Raw genomic sequence first — 18943 nt, 5'->3', positions numbered from 1 at the left:
CTCCTCTGGCCCCTGCTCTCCATTTTTGGGTGCCCCCCCCAGCCCTGGCACAGCCTGCCCCTGCCCTCCCCAGGCTGGGCTGCTGCAAGGGGAGGCAGCACAGAGCTGCTCTGCCAGCTGAACTCGAGCCTGCCCCAGCCCCACAGCAGCTCTCTGCCTGGCTGAGGCTGCTCCTGACCTGAGAACTTCACCAACCAAGCTCTCTAAGAGACAAAACCACAGAGGAAATCATCTCCAGTGCAGAGCTGGGGGTGCTGGCTGCCATTTTATTGCTGTGTCCCAGGGGAGAGACTCAAACCAGAGAAGCCACAGAGCAGAGGCTGCTGGGGGTGGGAAGGGACCTCTGGAGACCACAGAGCCCACTCCCCCCTGCCAGCCAGAGCAGAATGTCTGCCAGCTTGCCAGCAGAGCTCAGCCCCCACATGCCTTGGGGCAGGGCATGCAGAGAGCCCCCAGGGAGCTGAGCAGAAGGTCCTGGCCCCTGGGTGCTGCTGGGCAGAAGGTCCTGGCCCCTGGGTGCTGCTGGGCAGGAGGTCCTGGCCCCCCTGGGTGCTGCTGGGCAGGAGGTCCTGGCCCCTGGGTGCTGCTGGGCAGAAGGTCCTGGCCCCTGGGTGCTGCTGGGCAGAAGGTCCTGGCCCCTGGGTGCTGCTGGGCAGGAGGTCCTGGCCCCTGGGTGCTGCTGGGCAGGAGGTCCTGGCCCCTGGGTGCTGCTGGGCAGGAGGTCCTGGCCCCTGGGTGCTGCTGGGCAGGAGGTCCTGGCCCCTGGGTGCTGCTGGGCAGGTGTCCTGCCTGGGCAGCTCAGAAGCCCCTGGCCTGCAGCCCTGCGTACAGCTCCCGCTGGCCCTTGCGGATGGGCTGGGGAGCAGCAGAGAGCTCAGCCTGGGGGGGCCTTGGAGCACACAACCCCCCCAGGAGCAAAGCCAGGCAGAGAGCTGGGGCAGGGCTGCACCCTGCTGCCCACCCCCCCGCGGCCCCAGCGCCAGGAGAGGAGGCTCTGACCCCCCCCAGCGCCAGGAGCCCTCAGCTCCGAGGGCAGCTGCAGAGTCTCCCTCCCAGCCCCTCCCTCCCAGCCCCTCCCTCCCAGCCTCTCCCTCCCAGCCCCTCCCTCCCTGCCTCTCCCTCCCAGCCTCTCCCTCCCTGCCTCTCCCTCCCTGCCCCTCCCTCCCAGCCCCTCCCTCCCTGCCTCTCCCTCCCAGCCTCTCCCTCCCTGCCTCTCCCTCCCAGCCTCTCCCTCCCAGCCCCTCCCTCCCTGCCTCTCCCTCCCAGCCTCTCCCTCCCTGCCTCTCCCTCCCTGCCTCTCCCTCCCAGCCTCTCCCTCCCTGCCTCTCCCTGCCTGCCCCTCCCTCCCTGCCTCTCCCTCCCAGCCTCTCCCTCCCTGCCCCTCCCTCCCAGCCTCTCCCTCCCTGCCACTCCCTCCCTGCCACTCCCTCCCAGCCTCTCCCTCCCTGCCCCTCCCTCCCTGCCCCTCCCTCCCAGCCTCTCCCTCCCTGCCCCTCCCTCCCAGCCTCTCCCTCCCTGCCTCTCCCTCCCAGCCTCTCCCTCCCTGCCTCTCCCTGCCTGCCCCTCCCTCCCTGCCTCTCCCTCCCAGCCTCTCCCTCCCTGCCCCTCCCTCCCAGCCTCTCCCTCCCTGCCTCTCCCTCCCAGCCCCTCCCTCCCTGCCTCTCCCTCCCTGCCTCTCCCTCCCAGCCTCTCCCTCCCTGCCTCTCCCTCCCTGCCTCTCCCTCCCAGCCTCTCCCTCCCTGCCACTCCCTCCCTGCCACTCCCTCCCTGCCACTCCCTCCCAGCCTCTCCCTCCCTGCCTCTCCCTCCCTGCCCCTCCCTCCCAGCCTCTCCCTCCCTGCCTCTCCCTCCCAGCCTCTCCCTCCCAGCCTCTCCCTCCCTGCCCCTCCCTCCCAGCCTCTCCCTCCCTGCCTCTCCCTCCCAGCCCCTCCCTCCCTGCCTCTCCCTCCCTGCCTCTCCCTCCCAGCCTCTCCCTCCCTGCCTCTCCCTCCCTGCCTCTCCCTCCCAGCCTCTCCCTCCCTGCCACTCCCTCCCTGCCACTCCCTCCCTGCCACTCCCTCCCCAGCCCCCCCCAGGGAGAGGGGGCAGTGCAGCTGTTCCATACCTCATAGTCTGGGTTGGGCACAGGGGGAGGACGCTGCATCTTCTGCCCTGCAAGACAGGCAGCCAGAGGTCACCCTGGGTGCTGGCTCCCACAGCACAGCGTGGGGGGGGGACACCTCCCTGGGGAGCAGCCCCAAGCACTGCACACCAGGGGCTGGGGGTGGGATGAGAGGGAATGGACTGGGGCTTGGGGAGGGCAGGCTGAGGCTGGAGATGAGGAAGACATTCTTCCCAGTGAGGGGGGGAGACTCTGGCACAGGCTGTGGCTGCCTCCTCCCTGGAGGGGTTCAGGGCCAGGCTGGATGAGGCCTTGAGCAGCCTGGGCTGAGGGAGGTGTCCCTGGAACTGGATGATCCTCAAGGTCTCTTCCACCCTAAACCAATCCAGGGATCTGTGGGGGAGGCCTTGGAGGGCACAGAGGATGCTGCAGCACTCAGCTGGGGCAGATGTTGAGTGCTTGGTGGACCTCCCCTGCAGCAGCTCTTACCTCGCTGCCGGATGCCAGGGCTGCTGCTGGCTCTCCCCTTCCTGTCTTTGCTGAAGTAATAGACCAGGATCAGCACCCCCAGGGTGATGAGGAGATCTGCAGTGATGATCCCTGTCACTGCCAAGGCATCCAGCTCCTCACAGTTGGTGCACACTGCCAGGAGGAGAGGTGGAGGTGCTCAGGGACAGGCCCCCTCCCTCCCCAGCCCAGCAGGAAAGATGCAGCTGGGGGTGGGAAGGAGAAAGGAGCAAACAGGAAGGAAGGGAAGAGCACAGACCCACAGGGGGCTGGGGGGCTGCAGCCTCCTTCCCTACCCTCTGCTCTTTGCATGCTGCAAAACACCTCCTGGACCACCCCCTCCCACCCTCTGCCAAAGGCTGGAAGGGCTCAGAGGCTTCCATCCCTCTGTCAGGGCTGGGGGAAGCTCAACCCTGGCTGCTGGGTCACAGAAACCAGGCTGTGTGCTCCAGGAGTCCACTCTGCAAGGCCAGAAAAGCCTCTGGAGCAGGGCAGAAGCTGTACAAAGCAAGAGGGAGCTGGGGAGCCACTGACCTGCAACCAGCTTGAGGGCTGCAGAAGGTGGGGGGAGGAGGGGAGGGGAGAGGGAGAGGGAGAGGAGAGGAGGGGAGGGAGAGGGAGAGGAGAGGGAGAGGAGAGGAGAGGAGAGGGAGAGGAGAGGGAGAGGAGAGGGAGAGGAGAGGGAGAGGAGAGGGAGAGGAGAGGGAGAGGAGAGGGAGAGGAGAGGGAGAGGAGAGGGAGAGGAGAGGGAGAGGAGAGGGAGAGGAGAGGGAGAGGAGAGGGAGAGGAGAGGGAGAGGAGAGGAGAGGAGAGGAGAGGAGAGGAGAGGAGAGGAGAGGAGGAGAGGAGAGGAGAGGAGAGGAGAGGAGAGGAGAGGAGAGGAGGGGAGAGGAAAGGAGAGGAGAGGAGGATTCCCTCAGCCAAAAATGTGCTCCTGGGCTCTTTTGCTGCCCTGACAGAGCAGGAAGGGCCTCAGCAGGGTCACACCACCCAGCCCAGCATGCTGAGTCAGCTCTCAGCTCCTGTTGTCCATCCCTGCAGCTGTGCAGCCCTCACCTGGAGCCCATCCACCCTTCCTCACCTCTGGCATTCAGGTACAGTTCTTGCTTCTTATCACCTGAGCCACAAGTCACGTTGACAGGAGAGCTGTCATGGTCCTCTATGGTGTACTTCTCCCCACTCCCAGCTGCTTTTGTCCCAGACAGCTCCCAGGTGATTGAGCTTTCAGCCAAGGGACAGGTGATGGTCACCATGGTTCCAGAAATCTCCACCAGGAATTCTTTGTTGGAAATGGGGACAAGGAGGAGGGAAAGCAGCATCAGCAACAGCTTCTGAGCAGCCTGCCCTGCCCACCCTTCAGCCCACCCTGGTTGCATTGTGTCCATGACTGCTGCAGGGACAGGCTGGGAGGTGTTCAGCCTGGAGAGGAGAAGGCTCCAGGGGGACCTCAGAGCTGCCTGCCAGGACCTGAAGGGAGCTACAAGAAGGCTGCAGAGGGACTGCTCCCAAAGGCCTGCAGGGCCAGGCCCAGGGGCAATGGTTTGGGGTGAGAGCAGAGCAGATTGGGATTGGATGTGAGGAACAAGTCCTGCCCCAGGAGGCTGCTGGAGCACTGCAGCAGGCTGCTCAGGGAGGAGGCTGAGGCTCCAGCCCTGGAGCTGTTCCAGGTGAGGCTCAGCAGGGCTCTGGGCAGCCTGCTGCAGGGGAGGATGTCCCTGCTGGCTGCAGGGGTTGGGCTGGCTGCCCTCTGGAGCTCCCTTCCACCCAGCCCATGCCAGGCTCCGATGTGAGTTCCCTCTGCCTGTGTCTCCTGCAGCCATCCTTTACTTTATCCTCGCTGATTCTCTCCGAGGGCCCTCAGGGGGCGCTCAGCTCCGTGCCCCAGAGCCTGGCTGCCTGCCAGCCACCCCTCTGCTCGCTGGGCCCTGCACATGCAGACCACCAACAGCCAGCAGAGGCAAAGCGTAGCTCTTCCCCCGCCCCGAGCCGTGACCACAGCAGCAATCAACAAACAGGAAAGGTTTTTTTTTCCCCCCTCCTGAAATCCTGCTCGGGCTCCGAGATTTCTGCCTCCCCTGCGGGGCAGCTGCGGCCTTTGTGCTGTGCTAAGTGATGCAGAGCGCTGGCAAAGGGCCCTCACCTCCCTCTGCTTCATCATCACCTGCAAAGGAGGGAGAGAGAAGCGTTAAGAGCTCAGCTCACGGCTGCCTTCCTGCTGGCTGCCGCTGGACAAGGGCCAGCCCTGCCCGGGGGGCAGCGGCAACCATCGGGGGCAGTGGCAACCATCGGGGGCAGTGGCCATCATCGGGGACAGTGGCAATCATCGGGGGCAGTGGCCATCATCGGGGGCAGCGGCAACCATCGGGGACAGTGGCAATCATCGGGGGCAGTGGCCATCATCGGGGGCAGCGGCAACCATCGGGGACAGTGGCAATCATCGGGGGCAGTGGCAATCATCGGGGACAGTGGCAATCATCGGGGGCAGTGGCCATCATCGGGGACAGTGGCAATCATCGGGGACAGTGGCAATCATCGGGGGCAGTGGCAATCATCGGGGACAGTGGCAATCATCGGGGGCAGTGGCAATCATCGGGGACAGTGGCAATCATCGGGGGCAGTGGCCATCATCGGGGACAGTGGCAATCATCGGGGGCAGTGGCAATCATCGGGGACAGTGGCAACCATCGGGGGCAGTGGCCATCATCGGGGACAGTGGCAACCATCGGGGACAGTGGCAATCATCGGGGGCAGTGGCCATCATCGGGGGCAGTGGCCATCATCGGGGACAGCGGCAACCATCGGGGACAGCGGCAATCATCGGGGGCAGTGGATGCCAGCTCGGCTTTAGCAGCGGCAGTCAGCGAGGGGCAACATCTCCCCCCTCGGGGAACTCAGCTCTCTTCTGTTTGACTCCAAAAGCTTCGGAGCAAGCTGCTCCTCGGGGGTCCCTCCTCCCAGCCCCGCGTCCTGAAGCTGCTGTGGCTTCACCTCCTCCCCAGGGAGGTTCTTTCTAAGGCACTAAAGGTTAGGAGTGCAGCTCAAAAGCACTTACCCTCCTGAGCCACGGTGCCAGCTACGAGAGAACGAATAATCAGCGTCAATTACCTGAGCCCCTGGGCTGCACCAGCAGGAGTGTGGCCGGCAGGGGAAGAGAAGGGATTCTGCCTCCCCCCCACCCTGCTCTGGTGAGACCTCAGCTGGAGTGTTCTGTCCAGCTCTGGGGCCCCCCCACCCCGAGAGGGACACGGAGGGGGTGCAGAGGAGGCCATGAAGCTGATCAGCTCCTGCTGGGGGCTGGCACCGCTGCCAGCCTGCCGCGGTGAGGCTGAAGTTACCTCCCCCCAAACAGGGCAAGGAAAGTGCATGGCCAAACCCAAACCCAACCCAAGCCCACCAAAGGACCCAGAGAGCACTGCATGGAGCTCCAACCCTGCTGCATGAGGGCTGGAGCCCAGGTGTCCTGGGCAAGCAGCTAGGAAGCCAAACTTCCCTAGGGAGGGAGGTTGGTTGGTTGGTTTCTCTCCCTCCAGCCTGAGAGGGTTGGAGCAGCAGCTCCCCAGGCGCTGCAGGAGCCAGCTGCAGGACCATGTGGCTGCAGGCACTTTGCAGCCCTGGGCTTTCTCCTGGGGCAGCCACCCCCTGCCCCCCTGGACTACTCACCCCCACAGAGCAGGAGCCCCAGGAGAGGCCAGGACCTCTCCAGCCTCATCCTCACGAAGCTCCTTCTCTTGCTCTCCTCTACCACAGCAGGTTGGCAGCACCAAGGGGGGGAGGGAGGAAGATGTTGGCTCCTTGAGGTCTCAGGACAAAGAGCCCCAAGGCTCCCCCCCCACCAGAGCTGTGTAAAGCAGCACTGAGGAGACTCACTGCTTCCACTGAAACCTGCAAGCAGGCAGGAAAGCCACAGAACACGTCTGACAAAGTGAGCACATGCCAGGAAGTGTGGAGGCTCAAAACCCCTGCAGGGAACGTCACTGACAGCAAGTGGTGGCTGCTCTGCACCAGCCCAGCCCAGCCCAGGCCTCAGAAGGTCTGCCCTAGGAGCAGCAGGAGAGCCTGGGTTAGATTTGCTCTCCAACAGCATTACAAAGAGGCTTTGAAGTCGAAACTACTGCAAGCAATAGGAGGGAGTGAACAAAGGAGCCAGAGATGGAACCAGCTGAGCTTCTAGAGATGCTGTGGAGCCAGCAGAGCTGAGCCTGCAAGTGGCAGGCTGCAAAGCCCACGGCTTTCAGTCAGCCTCTGCCCTGAGGGTGATGCTCTGCTCCCAACAGGCACTCCAGGGCACGCTGCCCCCCCACTCTGCCCCCTCCAGAGACTTCCCTGACCCACCTGGACATGGGGGTGACCTGCCCTAAGCAATCCTGCTCTGGCAGGAGGATTTCACTCAGAGACTTCCAGAGGCCCCCTTCTAACCCTTACTATTCTGATTCTATGACCAGGAAGGACCTTGCTTTGCTGCCTTGCTGTTTCTCTCCGGGTGCCACCAGCCTGCAAAAGCAATTCCAGGCTTCCAGGCAGTGCTGGGACTCACCAACTGCACCTGCAATGAAATCTGCTTTGTTTCTTCCTAGCAGCCCTCCCAAACGGTAAAGGGCTTGGGGAAGGCTGGGGAGAGCTGCCAAAAGCAGGAGGAACAGGGTGGGTGCAGCAGAGACCCCGAAAGCCTGAGCCATGCAGAGCCAGCGGGAGCCCAGAGCCTGTGCTCAGCCCCCTCTGCCCCTGGCCCACTCTGGGCTGCCTGTGCTTCTGCTGTGCCTCTGCTGTGTCTCTGCTGTGTCTCTGCTGTGCCTTTGCTGTGCCTTTGCTGTGCCTTTGCTGTGCCTCTTTTGGAGGGGTCCCCAGGCTCTGCCGCCCCCCGGGTCGCCAGCAGGCGCGGAGGTGGCCTGGCGCCGCTAGAGGGCGCTCCTGCCCCTCGCAGCCTGCTCTGCTGCCGCCAGCCGGGAGCCCTCCCGCTCCTAACCTGAGCTTGATGCAGGGGAAGACCCCCACGGGAGAGGGGCAGGAGCCTGTCCAAGCCGTGCTTCCAGCACGGGCAGGCTGGGAGCGCACTGCCCTGCCCTGTCCCTCTGCCTGGAGCCGACAGAGCTGCCAGAGCTGCTCCTAAGGCTGCGAGAGCAGAGGGGATTTGTGAGCGCCCTTCACAGACTCAGTCACAGAACGTTAGGGGTTGGGAGGGACCTCTGGTGCTCATCCAGTCTAACCCCCTGCCAGAGCAGGGTCACCCAGGGCAGGGCACACAGGAACGCATCCAGGTGGGCCTCGAAAGTCTCCAAAGATGGAGATTCCACCACCTCCCTGGGCAGCCTGCTCCAGGGCTCCAGCAGCCTCATGGCGCAGAAGTTCCTCCTCATGTTTGGAAGGAGCTTCCCATGTTCAAGTTTGTGCCAATCACCTCTTGTCCTGCCACTGGGCACCCCTGGGAAGAGTCTGGCCCCATCCTCCTGACACCCCCCCCCCCCCTTAGATATTTGTAAGCATTGATGAGATCCCCCCCACCCCCAGCCTCCTCTTCTCCAGGCTAACCAGCCCCAGCTCAGCGATCCCTGCAAGGTATCTGTTTGGGGAGGGCATTTCCCATCCTCTGGATGCATTCCCACGTCGCTGCCGGAGGGCTCCCTGCTCTGGGTTGCTTTTCTTTGGGGGGTGGGGGGAGTGTGTTCGCAGGTTTTTGTCAAACGATTGCCCCTCGTTCCTTCGGGCTGTCGCCAAACACCTTCGCCCTTTCTTCCAGGAACACGACTTACCTCCCCCAAGAGGGGAGTGGTTTCAGGTGAAGCTGGGCGGAGGGATGATTGCAACACCAAAGAGCAAAGGAATATGGGAGGCAGAAGAAATTAAAACTTGCCTTGAAAAGCTGCCTTGTTTCACACCCGGGGGGGAGCCGGGCCGGACCGCGCCTCGCCTTTGGCAGCCGGGGCAGGGAAGCGCTCGGAGTAAGGAATTTGCTCTACGCTGCTGGGAAGACTCGGGGCAGGGCGGGGGTTGGGGGGAAAGCTTTAACTTTCATCCAGGTAGTGAGAACCTGAAACGAATGCTCGGTGCGGCTCAGCCTGCGCAGTCCAACCTCCCGCTGCCAATGCGTGGCCCCAGCTGGCTGCGGGCTCTGCTCTTCCTGGCACTGCAGCTGCGAGGTAAGGAGATCTGGAGCCGCTTGGCCTCTGCTGCCCTCTCGCTTTTCCTCCTCTCATCCCTTCCCCATCATCCCGATCGGGCAGCGGCTTTGCAGGAGTCGCAGAAGCTGGGGGGCGGGGGGGAGTGAGGGGGTCGGGGGGTGGCTGCGGCTCTTTGGGTCCGGGGCTGGCTGCGAGCGGCAGGAAGCGGCGGAGTTCGGTGGACAAACAGGTTTAGGCGTGTTCAGGGGGAAAGTGAACACTGAGCTCATTCTGAGCTCCGGTTGCACCTCTTCTCCCCTCCCTCCAGGAAGATGAACTTTAGTCCGAGGTATTGCTTTTTTCGCTGTCTTTGTTACCAGACACTTAGAGATTATTCGGCAGCGGCGGCGGCTTGGGCTGGCTCCCAGGGCGGCGATCCCGGGGGGGCGGTGGAGAGGGTTCCCACCGCAACTATCGCAGGCAGGCAGCAAAGCTGTTCTTTAGGGTCTCAGGTAGTGATAGGATTGGGGGGGATGGAGCAGAACTAGAAGTGGGGAGATTGAGATTGGATGTGAGGAAGAAGTTGTTCCCCATGAGGGTGGTGAGAGCCTGCCACAGGTTGCCCAGGGACGTGGTGGAAGCCTCATCCCTGGAGGTCTTTAAGGCCAGGCTGGATGTGGCTGCGAGCAACCTGCTGTGGTGTGAGGTGTCCCTGCCCATGGCAGGGGGGCTGGAACTGGCTGAGACTTGAGGTCCCTTCCAGCCCTGACGGTTGTATGAATTCCCTGTGGCCAGCAAAGATGGCAAGGGAGGAGGCCACCATTTGAGCAGGGCTGTCGCTTTGGACTTGGTGACCCTGAGGGTCTCTTCCAACCTGAATGCCTCTGCGATCCCGGATCTCAAATCCCTCAGCACATGGACACCCTGCGCGGCGGCTGGAAGGGACCTGTGGAGACCACCGAGTCCAATCCCTCCCTGCCAAAGCAGCACCACCCCGGGCAGGTCTCACTTCCCCTCCGCTTTGCATTGATTTATTTGCTTCTGAAGTTGTTTAAAGAGGGAAAAGAGTTGGCTCCGAATCTTCGATGGCTGCCAAGGAAGTCTTCCGCTGGCGAACACCTTCGGGGCTGCGGCATTCCAGGCGTCCACTGAGTTAGTTATTTCCCTTTGGGAAAAGAAAAGGGGGAAAAAAAAACCAAAGCAAGCAATCTGGCCGGGAAGTCCTTGGCTGTAAATGATTCTCGAGCACAGGAAATGCGGCGGCTGTCCTTGTACGAGGCCGCATTATACCGCCCGCAGTGCTCGGGGTTGGGCGTTTGGGCTGAGAGGGGTTTGGGGGGCTCGGGTTTGGGCTGAGAGGGGTTTTGGGGGGCTCGGGTTTGGGCTGAGGAGAGAGGGTTTTGGGGGGCTCGAGTTTGGGCTGAGGAGAGGGGGTTTTGGGGGGCTCGGGTTTGGGCTGAGGAGAGGGGGTTTTGGGGGGCTCGAGTTTGGGCTGAGGAGAGGGGGTTTTGGGGGGCTCGGGTTTGGGCTGAGAGGGGGTTTTGGGGGGCGCGAGTTTGGGCTAAGGAGAGGGGATTTTGGGGGGCTCGAGTTTGGGCTGAGAGGAAGTTTGGGGGGCTCGAGTTTGGGCTGAGAGGAAGTTTGGAGGGCTCGAGTTTGGGCTGAGGAGAGGGGGTTTTGGGGGGCTCGAGTTTGGGCTGAGAGGGGGTTTGGGGGGCTCGAGTTTGGGCTGAGGAGAGGGGGTTTTGGGGGGCTCGAGTTTGGGCTGAGGAGAGGGGGTTTTGGGGGGCTCGAGTTTGGGCTGAGAGGGGGTTTGGGGGGCTCGAGTTTGGGCTGAGAGGGGGTTTGGGGGGTCCTATCTTGTTTGGGAGGTGGTTTTGGGGGGGCGCATTTGGGCTGAGAGGTTTTTTGGAGGTCATTCTGTTTGCTTGGGATTCTTCGGGGTCTCCTTGTTCGGGATTTGCTCGTTCGGGTTCTCTTCGGGGGTCTTTTTGTTTGCCGGGGTGTTGAGGTTTTATTTAGGAGTTTTTTGGGGTCGTTTTGTTTGGATGAGGTCTTGGGGCTCTGTTTGTAAGGTTTTTTGGGGGGAGATTTGGCTTGTTGGGGTCTTTTCGTTCACTTGCTCGAATCAAAGTGAGATGAGTTACCTCCTCTCCAAGCGGCAGGAAATCATTAACCCTTTCCTTTTCTGCTGGGTTAATTCCACCGCTGAAGCAAAGGAAACTACAGAGGGAGCAGAGGATTAGGAGCAGGGAAGGATGTCCCCAGCAGCAGCAGCAAGGTGCTTAGCACAGCCCTGCGAGGTGGAAACCAACCCAGAGAGAGCTGAAGTGGGCAGGGGGAGGGGGGGAAGTGGGAACTCGGAGACCACCGTTGTGGGTTTCCCATTTAATTCCCTTTAATTCCTTCTGTGTCCTGCTGGTTGTCTTCCTCCCAGGCCAGCAGCGAGTCAGCGATGCTGACTTCTTTTTGTCCTTCCAAGTGGCAGCTGGCGGTGGTTTGGTTAACAGAAGCTGCCGCTTTGATAAACGAAGACATTTACCCTGAGGCTGTCCCGGGGGGCTTCTCGCAGTGATTGCCTTTGAGCTAGAGCTGCCCAGCCGGGCTCTTGACCTCCTGATGGGTGCTTCCTACAGCAAGGAGAGCACTTTGCAGGGCGCTCAGGCTGCTAACACGGGAGTGCCTCAAGGAAAGGCTCTAGCAAGGGAAAGGGCAGCTGGTGAATGGGGCTCGGCAGCTCCTCTGGGAGCTGCTTGGCTGAAGCAGTCTGCGAGTGCAAGCAGGTCCCTGGCTCTTGTGAGAGCTTGTGAGCGGCACCAGGCACAGGAGAAGTGGTCTGGGATCTTGGGGGGCAGTCAGCAGCGAGGCTGTGCTTAAAGGGGGGGACGGGGGTGTGTGTGTGTGTGTTCACAGCAGCACTGCCCCTCCCGGATGTCTCATTCCATAGATTCACAGCATGGGTTGGGTGGGAAGGGGCCTTAAAGATCATCCAGTTCCAAGCCCCTGCCATGAGCAGGGACACCTTCCCCTGGAGCAGTTTGCTCAAGGCTCCATTCGATGCCTTGAACACTTCCAGCCCCACAGCCTCCCTGGGCAGCCTGTGCCGGAGTCTCCCCACCCTCACTGCCAAGAATTTCTTCCTAATCTCTGGCTCAGTCTCCCCTCCTGCAGCTTCAATCCATTCCCTCTCATCCTGGCACTCCCAGCCCTTGTCACAAGTTCCTCCCCAGCTCTCCTGGAGCCCTTCAGGCACTGGGAGGCTGCTCTAAGGTCTCCCTGGAGCCTTCTCTTCTCCAGGCTGAACAGCCCCAGCTCTCCCAGCCTGTCCCCATGGAGGAGGTTGTCCTCATCCCATAGAGGAGGTTTGTTCCTGCCCCCCTCCCTCCAGCCTGTTGTCCCTTTAGACAATTGCTCCTCAGAGCTCCTTTCTCTCCCAAGCAGTTATCAGATCTGTGAGTGTTTAGCTGTGAGGCCACAGGGAGCTGCAGCAGCAGCTCAGGTGAATGCAGGCTTTAAGAGCAGCACCCAGGAAGCACAGGGGGGGACCTCTTGCATCCTGCATGCCCAGGATCATCTCCCTCATTACCTGCCTGCTTCTCACTGTCAGGTTAAACATTGACAGGGATAGATAAGGCAGGCAGCCCTGCAGACTACAAGCAGATAGGGAGAAGTGCTGAGCTTACACCCGGGCAGGTTCCATCGCCCCTAACCTCTTCTCTGGTTCCCCCTGCAGCACTGTGGCCTGCGGCGGCCGTGGAGGTTTACACTGCCAAGGAGGTGAAGGCTGTGAACGGCACCAAGCTGAGGTTGAAATGCACCTTTTCCAGCACCAGCCCCATTAGCCCAAACCTGGCAGTGACCTGGAACTTCCAGCCCGAGGACCTGAGCTCCCATGAGCCTGTAAGTGAAGCCTTAATGCTGCATGGCACCGCTGCACGCTCGCCCAAGCGCAGCAGCCCCCAGACCCAGCACTAGGTCAGCTCTGTGAGTGCCCAAAGGCCAGGCCTGGGCATACAGCACAAGGAGCTGTCTGTAGAAGCTGCCTTGGAGTTCCCCTGGGAGCAGCTGGGTGAAGGCAGCTCTGCTGCCCCACTTCCACGTTGCTGCTGCCGCCACAGACTGCCTGGTGCCCAGCACTGACAGCTCCTCGGAGTGCCAGGTTGGAAGGGACCCCAAGGATCCTCTGCCCCAACCTGTCTGGGTGACAGCAGAGTTGCAATGAGCTGGCCCAGGACCCTGCCAAGCTGAGCCTGGAAAGTGTTCCCCTGGAAGGGACTCCACTGCTGCCCTTGGGAGATGATTCCAGTGTCCAACTGTTCTCATGGGGAAACATTTTCCTCTGGGGTCCAAAGGGAATGTCCCCAGCAGTTCCCTGCCCCCATCACCCCTCGGCTTCTCCAGGGGATTCCTGGTCAGGAGGGAGTCTCCATCCTCCTGGTAGCCAGCCTTGATGCACTGATCCATGGTGATGAGGTCTCCCCTAAGCCTTCCCTTCTCCAGGCTGAACACACCAAGCTCTCTCAGCCTTTCCTCACATGGAGGTCTTCCACTCCTCAGATCATTCTCTTGGCTCTTCTCTGGACAGCACAAGGCACTGTCTTCAGAAACAGCCTTGGAGATGCCCTGGGGTCAGCTCTGCTGCTCCTCAACAAGAGGATCACAGAATTGTCAGGGTGGGAAGGGACCTCAAGGCTCAGCCAGTCCCAACCCCCTGCCATGGGCAGGGACACCTCACACCACAGCAGGTTGCTCACAGCCACCTCCAGCCTGGCTGCAAACACCTCCAGGCAGGAGGCTTCCACCACCTCCCTGGGCAGCCTGTGCCAGGCTCTCACCACCCTCATGGGGAACAACTTCTTCCTGACATCCAATCTGAATCTCCCCACTCCTAGCTTTGCTCCATGCCCCCCAGCCTGGCAGCCCAGGCAGCCCCTGGCTGGGCTGCCTGGTGTGCAGCACTGAGAGCTGCTCTCCCCTAGGTGTTTCGCTACCTGAAGGAGCCCTACGAGCCCCCGGCAGGGCGCTTCAAGCAGAGAGTCACCTGGGACGGCAACGTCCAGCAGTACGACGCCTCCATCATCATCTGGAACCTGCAGCCCACGGACAATGGGACCTTCACCTGCCAGGTGAACAACCCCCCGGACTTCTACGGCACCATCGGGGAGGTGCGGCTCAGAGTGGTGCAGAAAGGTGAGGCCGAGACCCCGGCACGGAGCCACAGCTGGCAGCAGGCTGGAAGGGACCCTCCGAGGGCATCCTGCCCCAGCCCCCTGCCCACAGCAGGGACAGCTCCAGCCAGAGCAGGCTGCACAGGGACACAGCCAGGCTGAGCCTCAATGGCTCCAGGGATGGAGCCTCAGCCACCTCCCTGGGCAGCCTGTGCCAGTGTCTCCCCAGCCTCCCTGTGCAGAGCTCCCTCCTGGTGTCCAACCTAAATCTGCCTCCTGATGTCCAACCCAAATCTCCCCTGCCCCAGTTTCAAACCATTGCCCTTGTCCCATCCCTCCAAGCCCTTCTGAGCAGTCCCTCCCCAGCCTTCCTGTAGCCCCCCTCAGATATTGAAATCCAGCCCTGAGGTCTCCCTGCAGCCTTCTCTATCCTCCATTTGGGTTGGACACGATGATCTCAAAGGTCTCTTCCAGCCTGGTTCTGCCCTCCAGGCTGTGCAGCCCCAGCTCTCCCAGCCTGTCTTCACAGGGGAGGTTCTCCAGCCCTCTGATCATCTTTGTGGCCTCCTCTGGAGCCTCTCCAGCAGGCCCAGGTCCCTCTTGTGCTGGGGAGGTCAGTGTGGTTGTGGCAGTGTGAACCCCTGGATGGCTTTCCACGTCTGGGAGGAATCCGTGGAGTAAAGGATTTGTGAAGAGAGAGCCTGAGGGGAGCCAATGCACACAGGGAAAACAGAGCCTGGGGGAAAGTGATGCCCGTGGGGGTGTGTGCTCCCAGGCTCATGCCAAGAGCCACTCTGTGTGTCCTCCATGTCCATGCTTCTCTCCACACAGTGTACTTCTCAGAGATCCACTTCCTGGCGGTGGCCATCGGCTCTGCCTGCGTCCTGATGATTGTGGTGGTGACTGCGGTGATCCTCTGCCGGCACCGGCGCAAGAGAGCCGAGGAGAGGGGCATCGAGGTGGCAGACACCGAACTGTAAGCACAGGGGAGAGAGGCTCCTGGGGAAGCTCCTCAAATATCCTTGCAGCCAGCCTGACTCATTGGCTTGGACTGGAGGCTGAGCGTCTGCAGTGCGAAGCTGCCGGCGTAATTAGCGCTAATTGGCTGCTGGCTTGCAGTCAGAGCAGAGCCCCGGGATGAGTGAGCTTTAGGAGACCTCATTCTGCTCCTCCTCTTCACAGTCTCCTCACCTGGAGAAGGATTCAGTCATAGACTCATAGAATGGTTTAAGTTTGAAGGAACCTTAAAGCTCATCCAGCTCCAACCCCCTGCCACGGGCAGGGACACCTCCCACCAGCCCAGGCTGCTCAGGGCCTCATCCAGCCTGGCCCTGAACACCCCCAGGGAGGGCACAGCCACAGCCTCCCTGGGCAGCCTGTTCTCCCCTCACTGACAAGAATTTCTTCCTCATCTCCAGTCTCAATCTGCCCTCCTCAAGCTTCAATCCATTCCCTCTCCTCCTGCCACTCCCAACCCGTTGTTAAAGTCCCTGCCCAGCTCTCCTGCAGCCCCTTCAGGTCCTGGAAGGCTGCTCTGAGCTCTTCCCAGAGCCTTCCCCAGGCTGAACAGCCCCAACTCTCCCAGCCTGTCCCCACAGGGGGAAGCTTCTCCAGCCCTCTGATCATCTTCATGGCCTCCTCTGGAGCCTCTCCAGCAGTTGTGGTGGCAGCTGGCAGCTGATCTCTCCCTGAACCTGGCACTGTGGTCTCCATGCATGCAGCATGCTTGGCATCTTATCTGCCTTTATGCCTTGCATGCCAGATGTCCCTCAGAAGGTGTCTCTGCTGCTCAGAACATCTGATGCTGATTTAGCCTCTTTTTTTTCAGCATTTCCCCTCTTTTTTTAACCTTTTCCCCCTCTCTTTTTAATGACAGCACAGAAAAGGAGAACCTGAAGGTCAGAGAAGAGAAAGAAGCAGCCCCCTTGGAAGAGTAGAGGTCTTGGATGGTAAGTACAGTGCAGGTGTCCACTCAGGCATCCACTAACTCACATCCTGCTCTCTCTGCAGGCTCTTTAGGGCAGTTTTACCTGGCTCTTTATTGTCTGGAGGTCATAGAAGGGAAGGGAAGGGATCCTATGGAAGGGACCTCAAGGATCAGCCAGCTCCAACCCCCTGCCATGGGCAGGGACACCTCACAGCCACATCCAGCCTGGCTGCAAACACCTCCAGGGAGGAGGCTTCCACCACCTCCCTGGGCAGCCTGTGCCAGGCTCTCACCACCCTCATGGGGAACAACTTCTTCCTCACCTCCAATCTCAATCTCCCCATTTCTACTTTTGCTCCATCCCCCCAGTCCTATCACTCCCTGACACCCTCAAAAGTCCCTCCCCAGCTTTCTTGGAGCCCCCTTTGGATACTGGAAGGCCACAATGAGGTCTCCTCAGAGCCTTCTCCTCTCCAGACTGCACAACCCCAACTCCCTCAGCCTGTCCCCATAGGAGAGGTGAACAAACACACACCTGAGCCACAACAAACCAGCTGAGCCCACAGCCACACTGTGCTCCCAAGGAGCCTTCAGAGGGACAGAGAGGAACATGCAGTGGAGACCTTCCCCCCCCCCCCTCCCCCCCCTTAATGGTGAAGGTTTCCCCCCCAGTTGCCCTTGCTGCTCTCCCTCGATGTGTGCCTGCCTTGTGCAGCAAGAGGAACGAATTCACCCTCAGCAGTTCTGAACCTGATCTTTGATCCATTCGATCTCAGCTGCTTGAAAATTGCCACCAGAGGGCTTAGAGCTCCTCCCAGAGTTGCTGGCTCTGCTGGAAGGTTTCAGCATCCTTTGGTGTTTTGCCCCCACCCCCTTCCTCCACTCCATTTGTGAGGTCAGCAGTTGCCTCTAACCATTTCTGTTCTCAACAATAAGCCTGAGTAATGAGCCTGGTTTTGTTTTCCCCCCTCTGCCCTTTCTTCTCAGGTGCCTCTAAAGCCCAGGGTGGGAGGTGGTAATTTGGGACATCAGAACCAAGCTGAATTACAGACGCCTCGTGCTGCCCGGCCTGGCAGCCCTGCTCAACCTGAAAGTCCTGCCAGGAAGGAGGGTGACAGGACCAGGGGATGCAAATTTCCCTCGCTGAAGGAAAGCAGGAGGACCTTGCCCCACGAACAAAGAGCTTCCCTTTCATCTCCACGCTGGCAGAGCCTGGAGAAAGCTGCTCTGAAGGCAACAACCTGCCGGAAGAGTTGAACCAAAGGTCAGGATTGCTGAGCGCTCAGCCACGGAACAGTCTCTGCTCAGACAACTCTTGCACCTTAAATGCTGCAAGGTGCTTTGTGTCTTGCCCTGTTTCTTTGTTATTTCCCTGCCTCAAATTTCCCTTTGGCATCACAAGAAGGAAGATGGCCTGAGAGGGATCACAGCAGCAGCCTCTGGCTACAAGATGCTTTCAATCCCTTTTGCTGCTGCAAAGGGCAACTGTGAGCAGCTAGGGAGTTTCTGCTGCTTTGTGTTTAAGGGGTGCTTTTCACGCTGACCTCTTGCAGCTTTGCATCTACAGCAGCTGAGGTGGCTGCCTCCTGTGCAGCCACACACTTCAGCTGCTCCCAGCACAACCCCACGTTGACCTCCTTTCTGCTCGCCTCCTCACTTCCCACCACCGTGCAGGATGCTGCTTCCCCCTGCTCGGCAGCCTCCTGAGCACCGCTGCAGGTGCTCCAACCCTTGAGCTGGCTGCAGGTCCAGCTCAGAGCCTGCCCTGAGCAAGCAGTGCTGCCCAGGCTGAGGCACCCTCCTGCTGCTCTGTGGGGTGGCAGCTGTGGGCATGGCATCGGGCTTGCAGCAACAACAGCAGCATCCCACCACTGCCTGGGGGTGCTGCTTCTTGCCCAGGTGCCCCCCAGCACATATTGCTTGATGGATTGATTCTCCTTCAGAAAGGGAGCCCCTTGATCTAGTTCAATGGGGTAAAGCCCCCCCGATCCCTGCTTGCTGCAGGCTTCCCTTCCACCCTGAAATTGAGCCAGGAGAAGGAGAGGTTGGAGTTGAGGAAGAATTTCCTTGCTGCAAGAGTGGTCAGGGCTTGGAACAGGCTGCCCAGGGAGGCAGCGGAGTCCCCATCCCTGGAGGTGTGCAAGAAACCTGTGGCCGTGGCGCTTGGGGAGGTGTTTTGGTGACCACGGTGGGGTTGGGTCGCTGGTTGGCCTGGCTGCTCTCAGAGGGCTTTTCCAACCCAAGCACATTCCATGGTGAGTGAGAAATCACAGCGCTGCTGCGGCGTTTACCCAGCGCCCAGCCCCTGCCCTGCCCCCGACAACTCTGTCGGGGTAGAGAATATCTTTATGGCTTTACAGCTCTGCTCCGCCAGGTACTGGCCACGTTGTCTGTGGCTGTGTTTTTGTTTCCAACCGTGTGCCATAAATAAAGGAGCCACGTGGAGGGAAGCGGCGGTGGCGTGCTGGCGGCGGCGGCGTGCGGCACAGGGGGAGGGTTTGCACCCAAAACACAGCCCCCCCGGAACCGGGGAGTGCGGAGAGCCCGGTGGGAGAGCAGAGATTCCTGCGGCCCAAAGACGTGGCTCCCGTCTCGGCTACCTCCGCTCCGGGAGCGGGGGAACGGCGCTGGGGCTGCTGCCGGGGCGGCGGAACGGGGCTGGGGCTGCTCCCGGGGCCGTGCAACGGGGCTACAACTGCTTGTTGCATCTATGATGCCGGGGCCGCGGAACGGCACTACAGCTGCTCCGGGGGCCGGGGCCACGGAACGGGGCTAGGACCCATCCCGGAGCGGCGGAACGGGGCTGGGGCTGCTCCCCGGGGGCTGGGGCCGTGGAACGGGGGTAGAACTGGTCCCGGGGCGGCAGAACGGGGCTGGGGCCGTGGAACGGGGGTAGAACCGATCCCGGCGCGGCGGAACGGGGCCGGGGCTGCTCCCGGGGCTGGGGCCGCGGAACGGGGATAGAACCGATCCCGGAGCTGGGGCCGTAGAACGGGGCTAGAACCGATCCCGGCGCGGCGGAACGGGGCTGGGGCTGCTCCCGGGGCTGGGGCCACGGAACGGGGCTAGAACCGATCCCGGGGCGGGGGCTGCTCCCGGGGCTTGGGCCGTGGAACGGGGGTACAACCGATCTCGGGGCGGCGGA

The 18943-nt window shown here is 61.3% G+C and overlaps 2 protein-coding genes across 4 annotated transcripts; one reads left to right on the top strand and one right to left on the bottom strand.

Moving 5' to 3' along the window:
• Positions 1 to 228: 228 nt before the first annotated feature.
• CD3E (CD3 epsilon subunit of T-cell receptor complex) lies at positions 229 to 6531 on the bottom strand. Of its 2 annotated transcripts, XM_068167788.1 has the most exons (8): positions 6476 to 6525; positions 6269 to 6346; positions 5661 to 5681; positions 4749 to 4769; positions 3690 to 3887; positions 2591 to 2743; positions 2105 to 2151; positions 229 to 855 (listed from the first exon to the last, which is right to left on the bottom strand). In XM_068167788.1, the coding sequence occupies exons 2-8, from the start codon at positions 6315 to 6317 to the stop codon at positions 799 to 801; spliced, it is 546 nt and encodes a 181-aa protein (XP_068023889.1). In that variant the 5' UTR covers positions 6318 to 6346; positions 6476 to 6525; the 3' UTR covers positions 229 to 798. The 2 variants fall into 2 exon arrangements, with proteins under 2 accessions (XP_068023889.1, XP_068023888.1); XM_068167787.1 differs by having other exon boundaries at positions 6269 to 6531.
• Positions 6532 to 8425: 1894 nt separating this feature from the next.
• MPZL2 (myelin protein zero like 2) lies at positions 8426 to 18244 on the top strand. 2 transcript variants are annotated; one of them, XM_068167768.1, is made up of 6 exons: positions 8426 to 8742; positions 12437 to 12603; positions 13683 to 13893; positions 14703 to 14847; positions 15748 to 15820; positions 16786 to 18244. In XM_068167768.1, exons 1-5 carry the CDS (start codon positions 8643 to 8645, stop codon positions 15806 to 15808), a joined length of 684 nt encoding a protein of 227 aa, XP_068023869.1. In that variant the 5' UTR covers positions 8426 to 8642; the 3' UTR covers positions 15809 to 15820; positions 16786 to 18244. The 2 variants fall into 2 exon arrangements, with proteins under 2 accessions (XP_068023869.1, XP_068023870.1); XM_068167769.1 differs by lacking the exon at positions 8426 to 8742 and adding an exon at positions 9537 to 9855.
• The last annotated feature ends 699 nt before the right edge of the window (positions 18245 to 18943 follow it).

The sequence above is a fragment of the Melanerpes formicivorus genome, unplaced genomic scaffold, assembly GCF_026170545.1.
Source record: "Melanerpes formicivorus ecotype bairdi unplaced genomic scaffold, bMelFor1.0.p_v2 SCAF_123, whole genome shotgun sequence".
NCBI lineage: Eukaryota > Metazoa > Chordata > Aves > Piciformes > Picidae > Melanerpes > Melanerpes formicivorus.
Note: the sequence above shows the minus strand (reverse complement) of the source record. Positions and strands in the feature narration are given on the sequence as shown.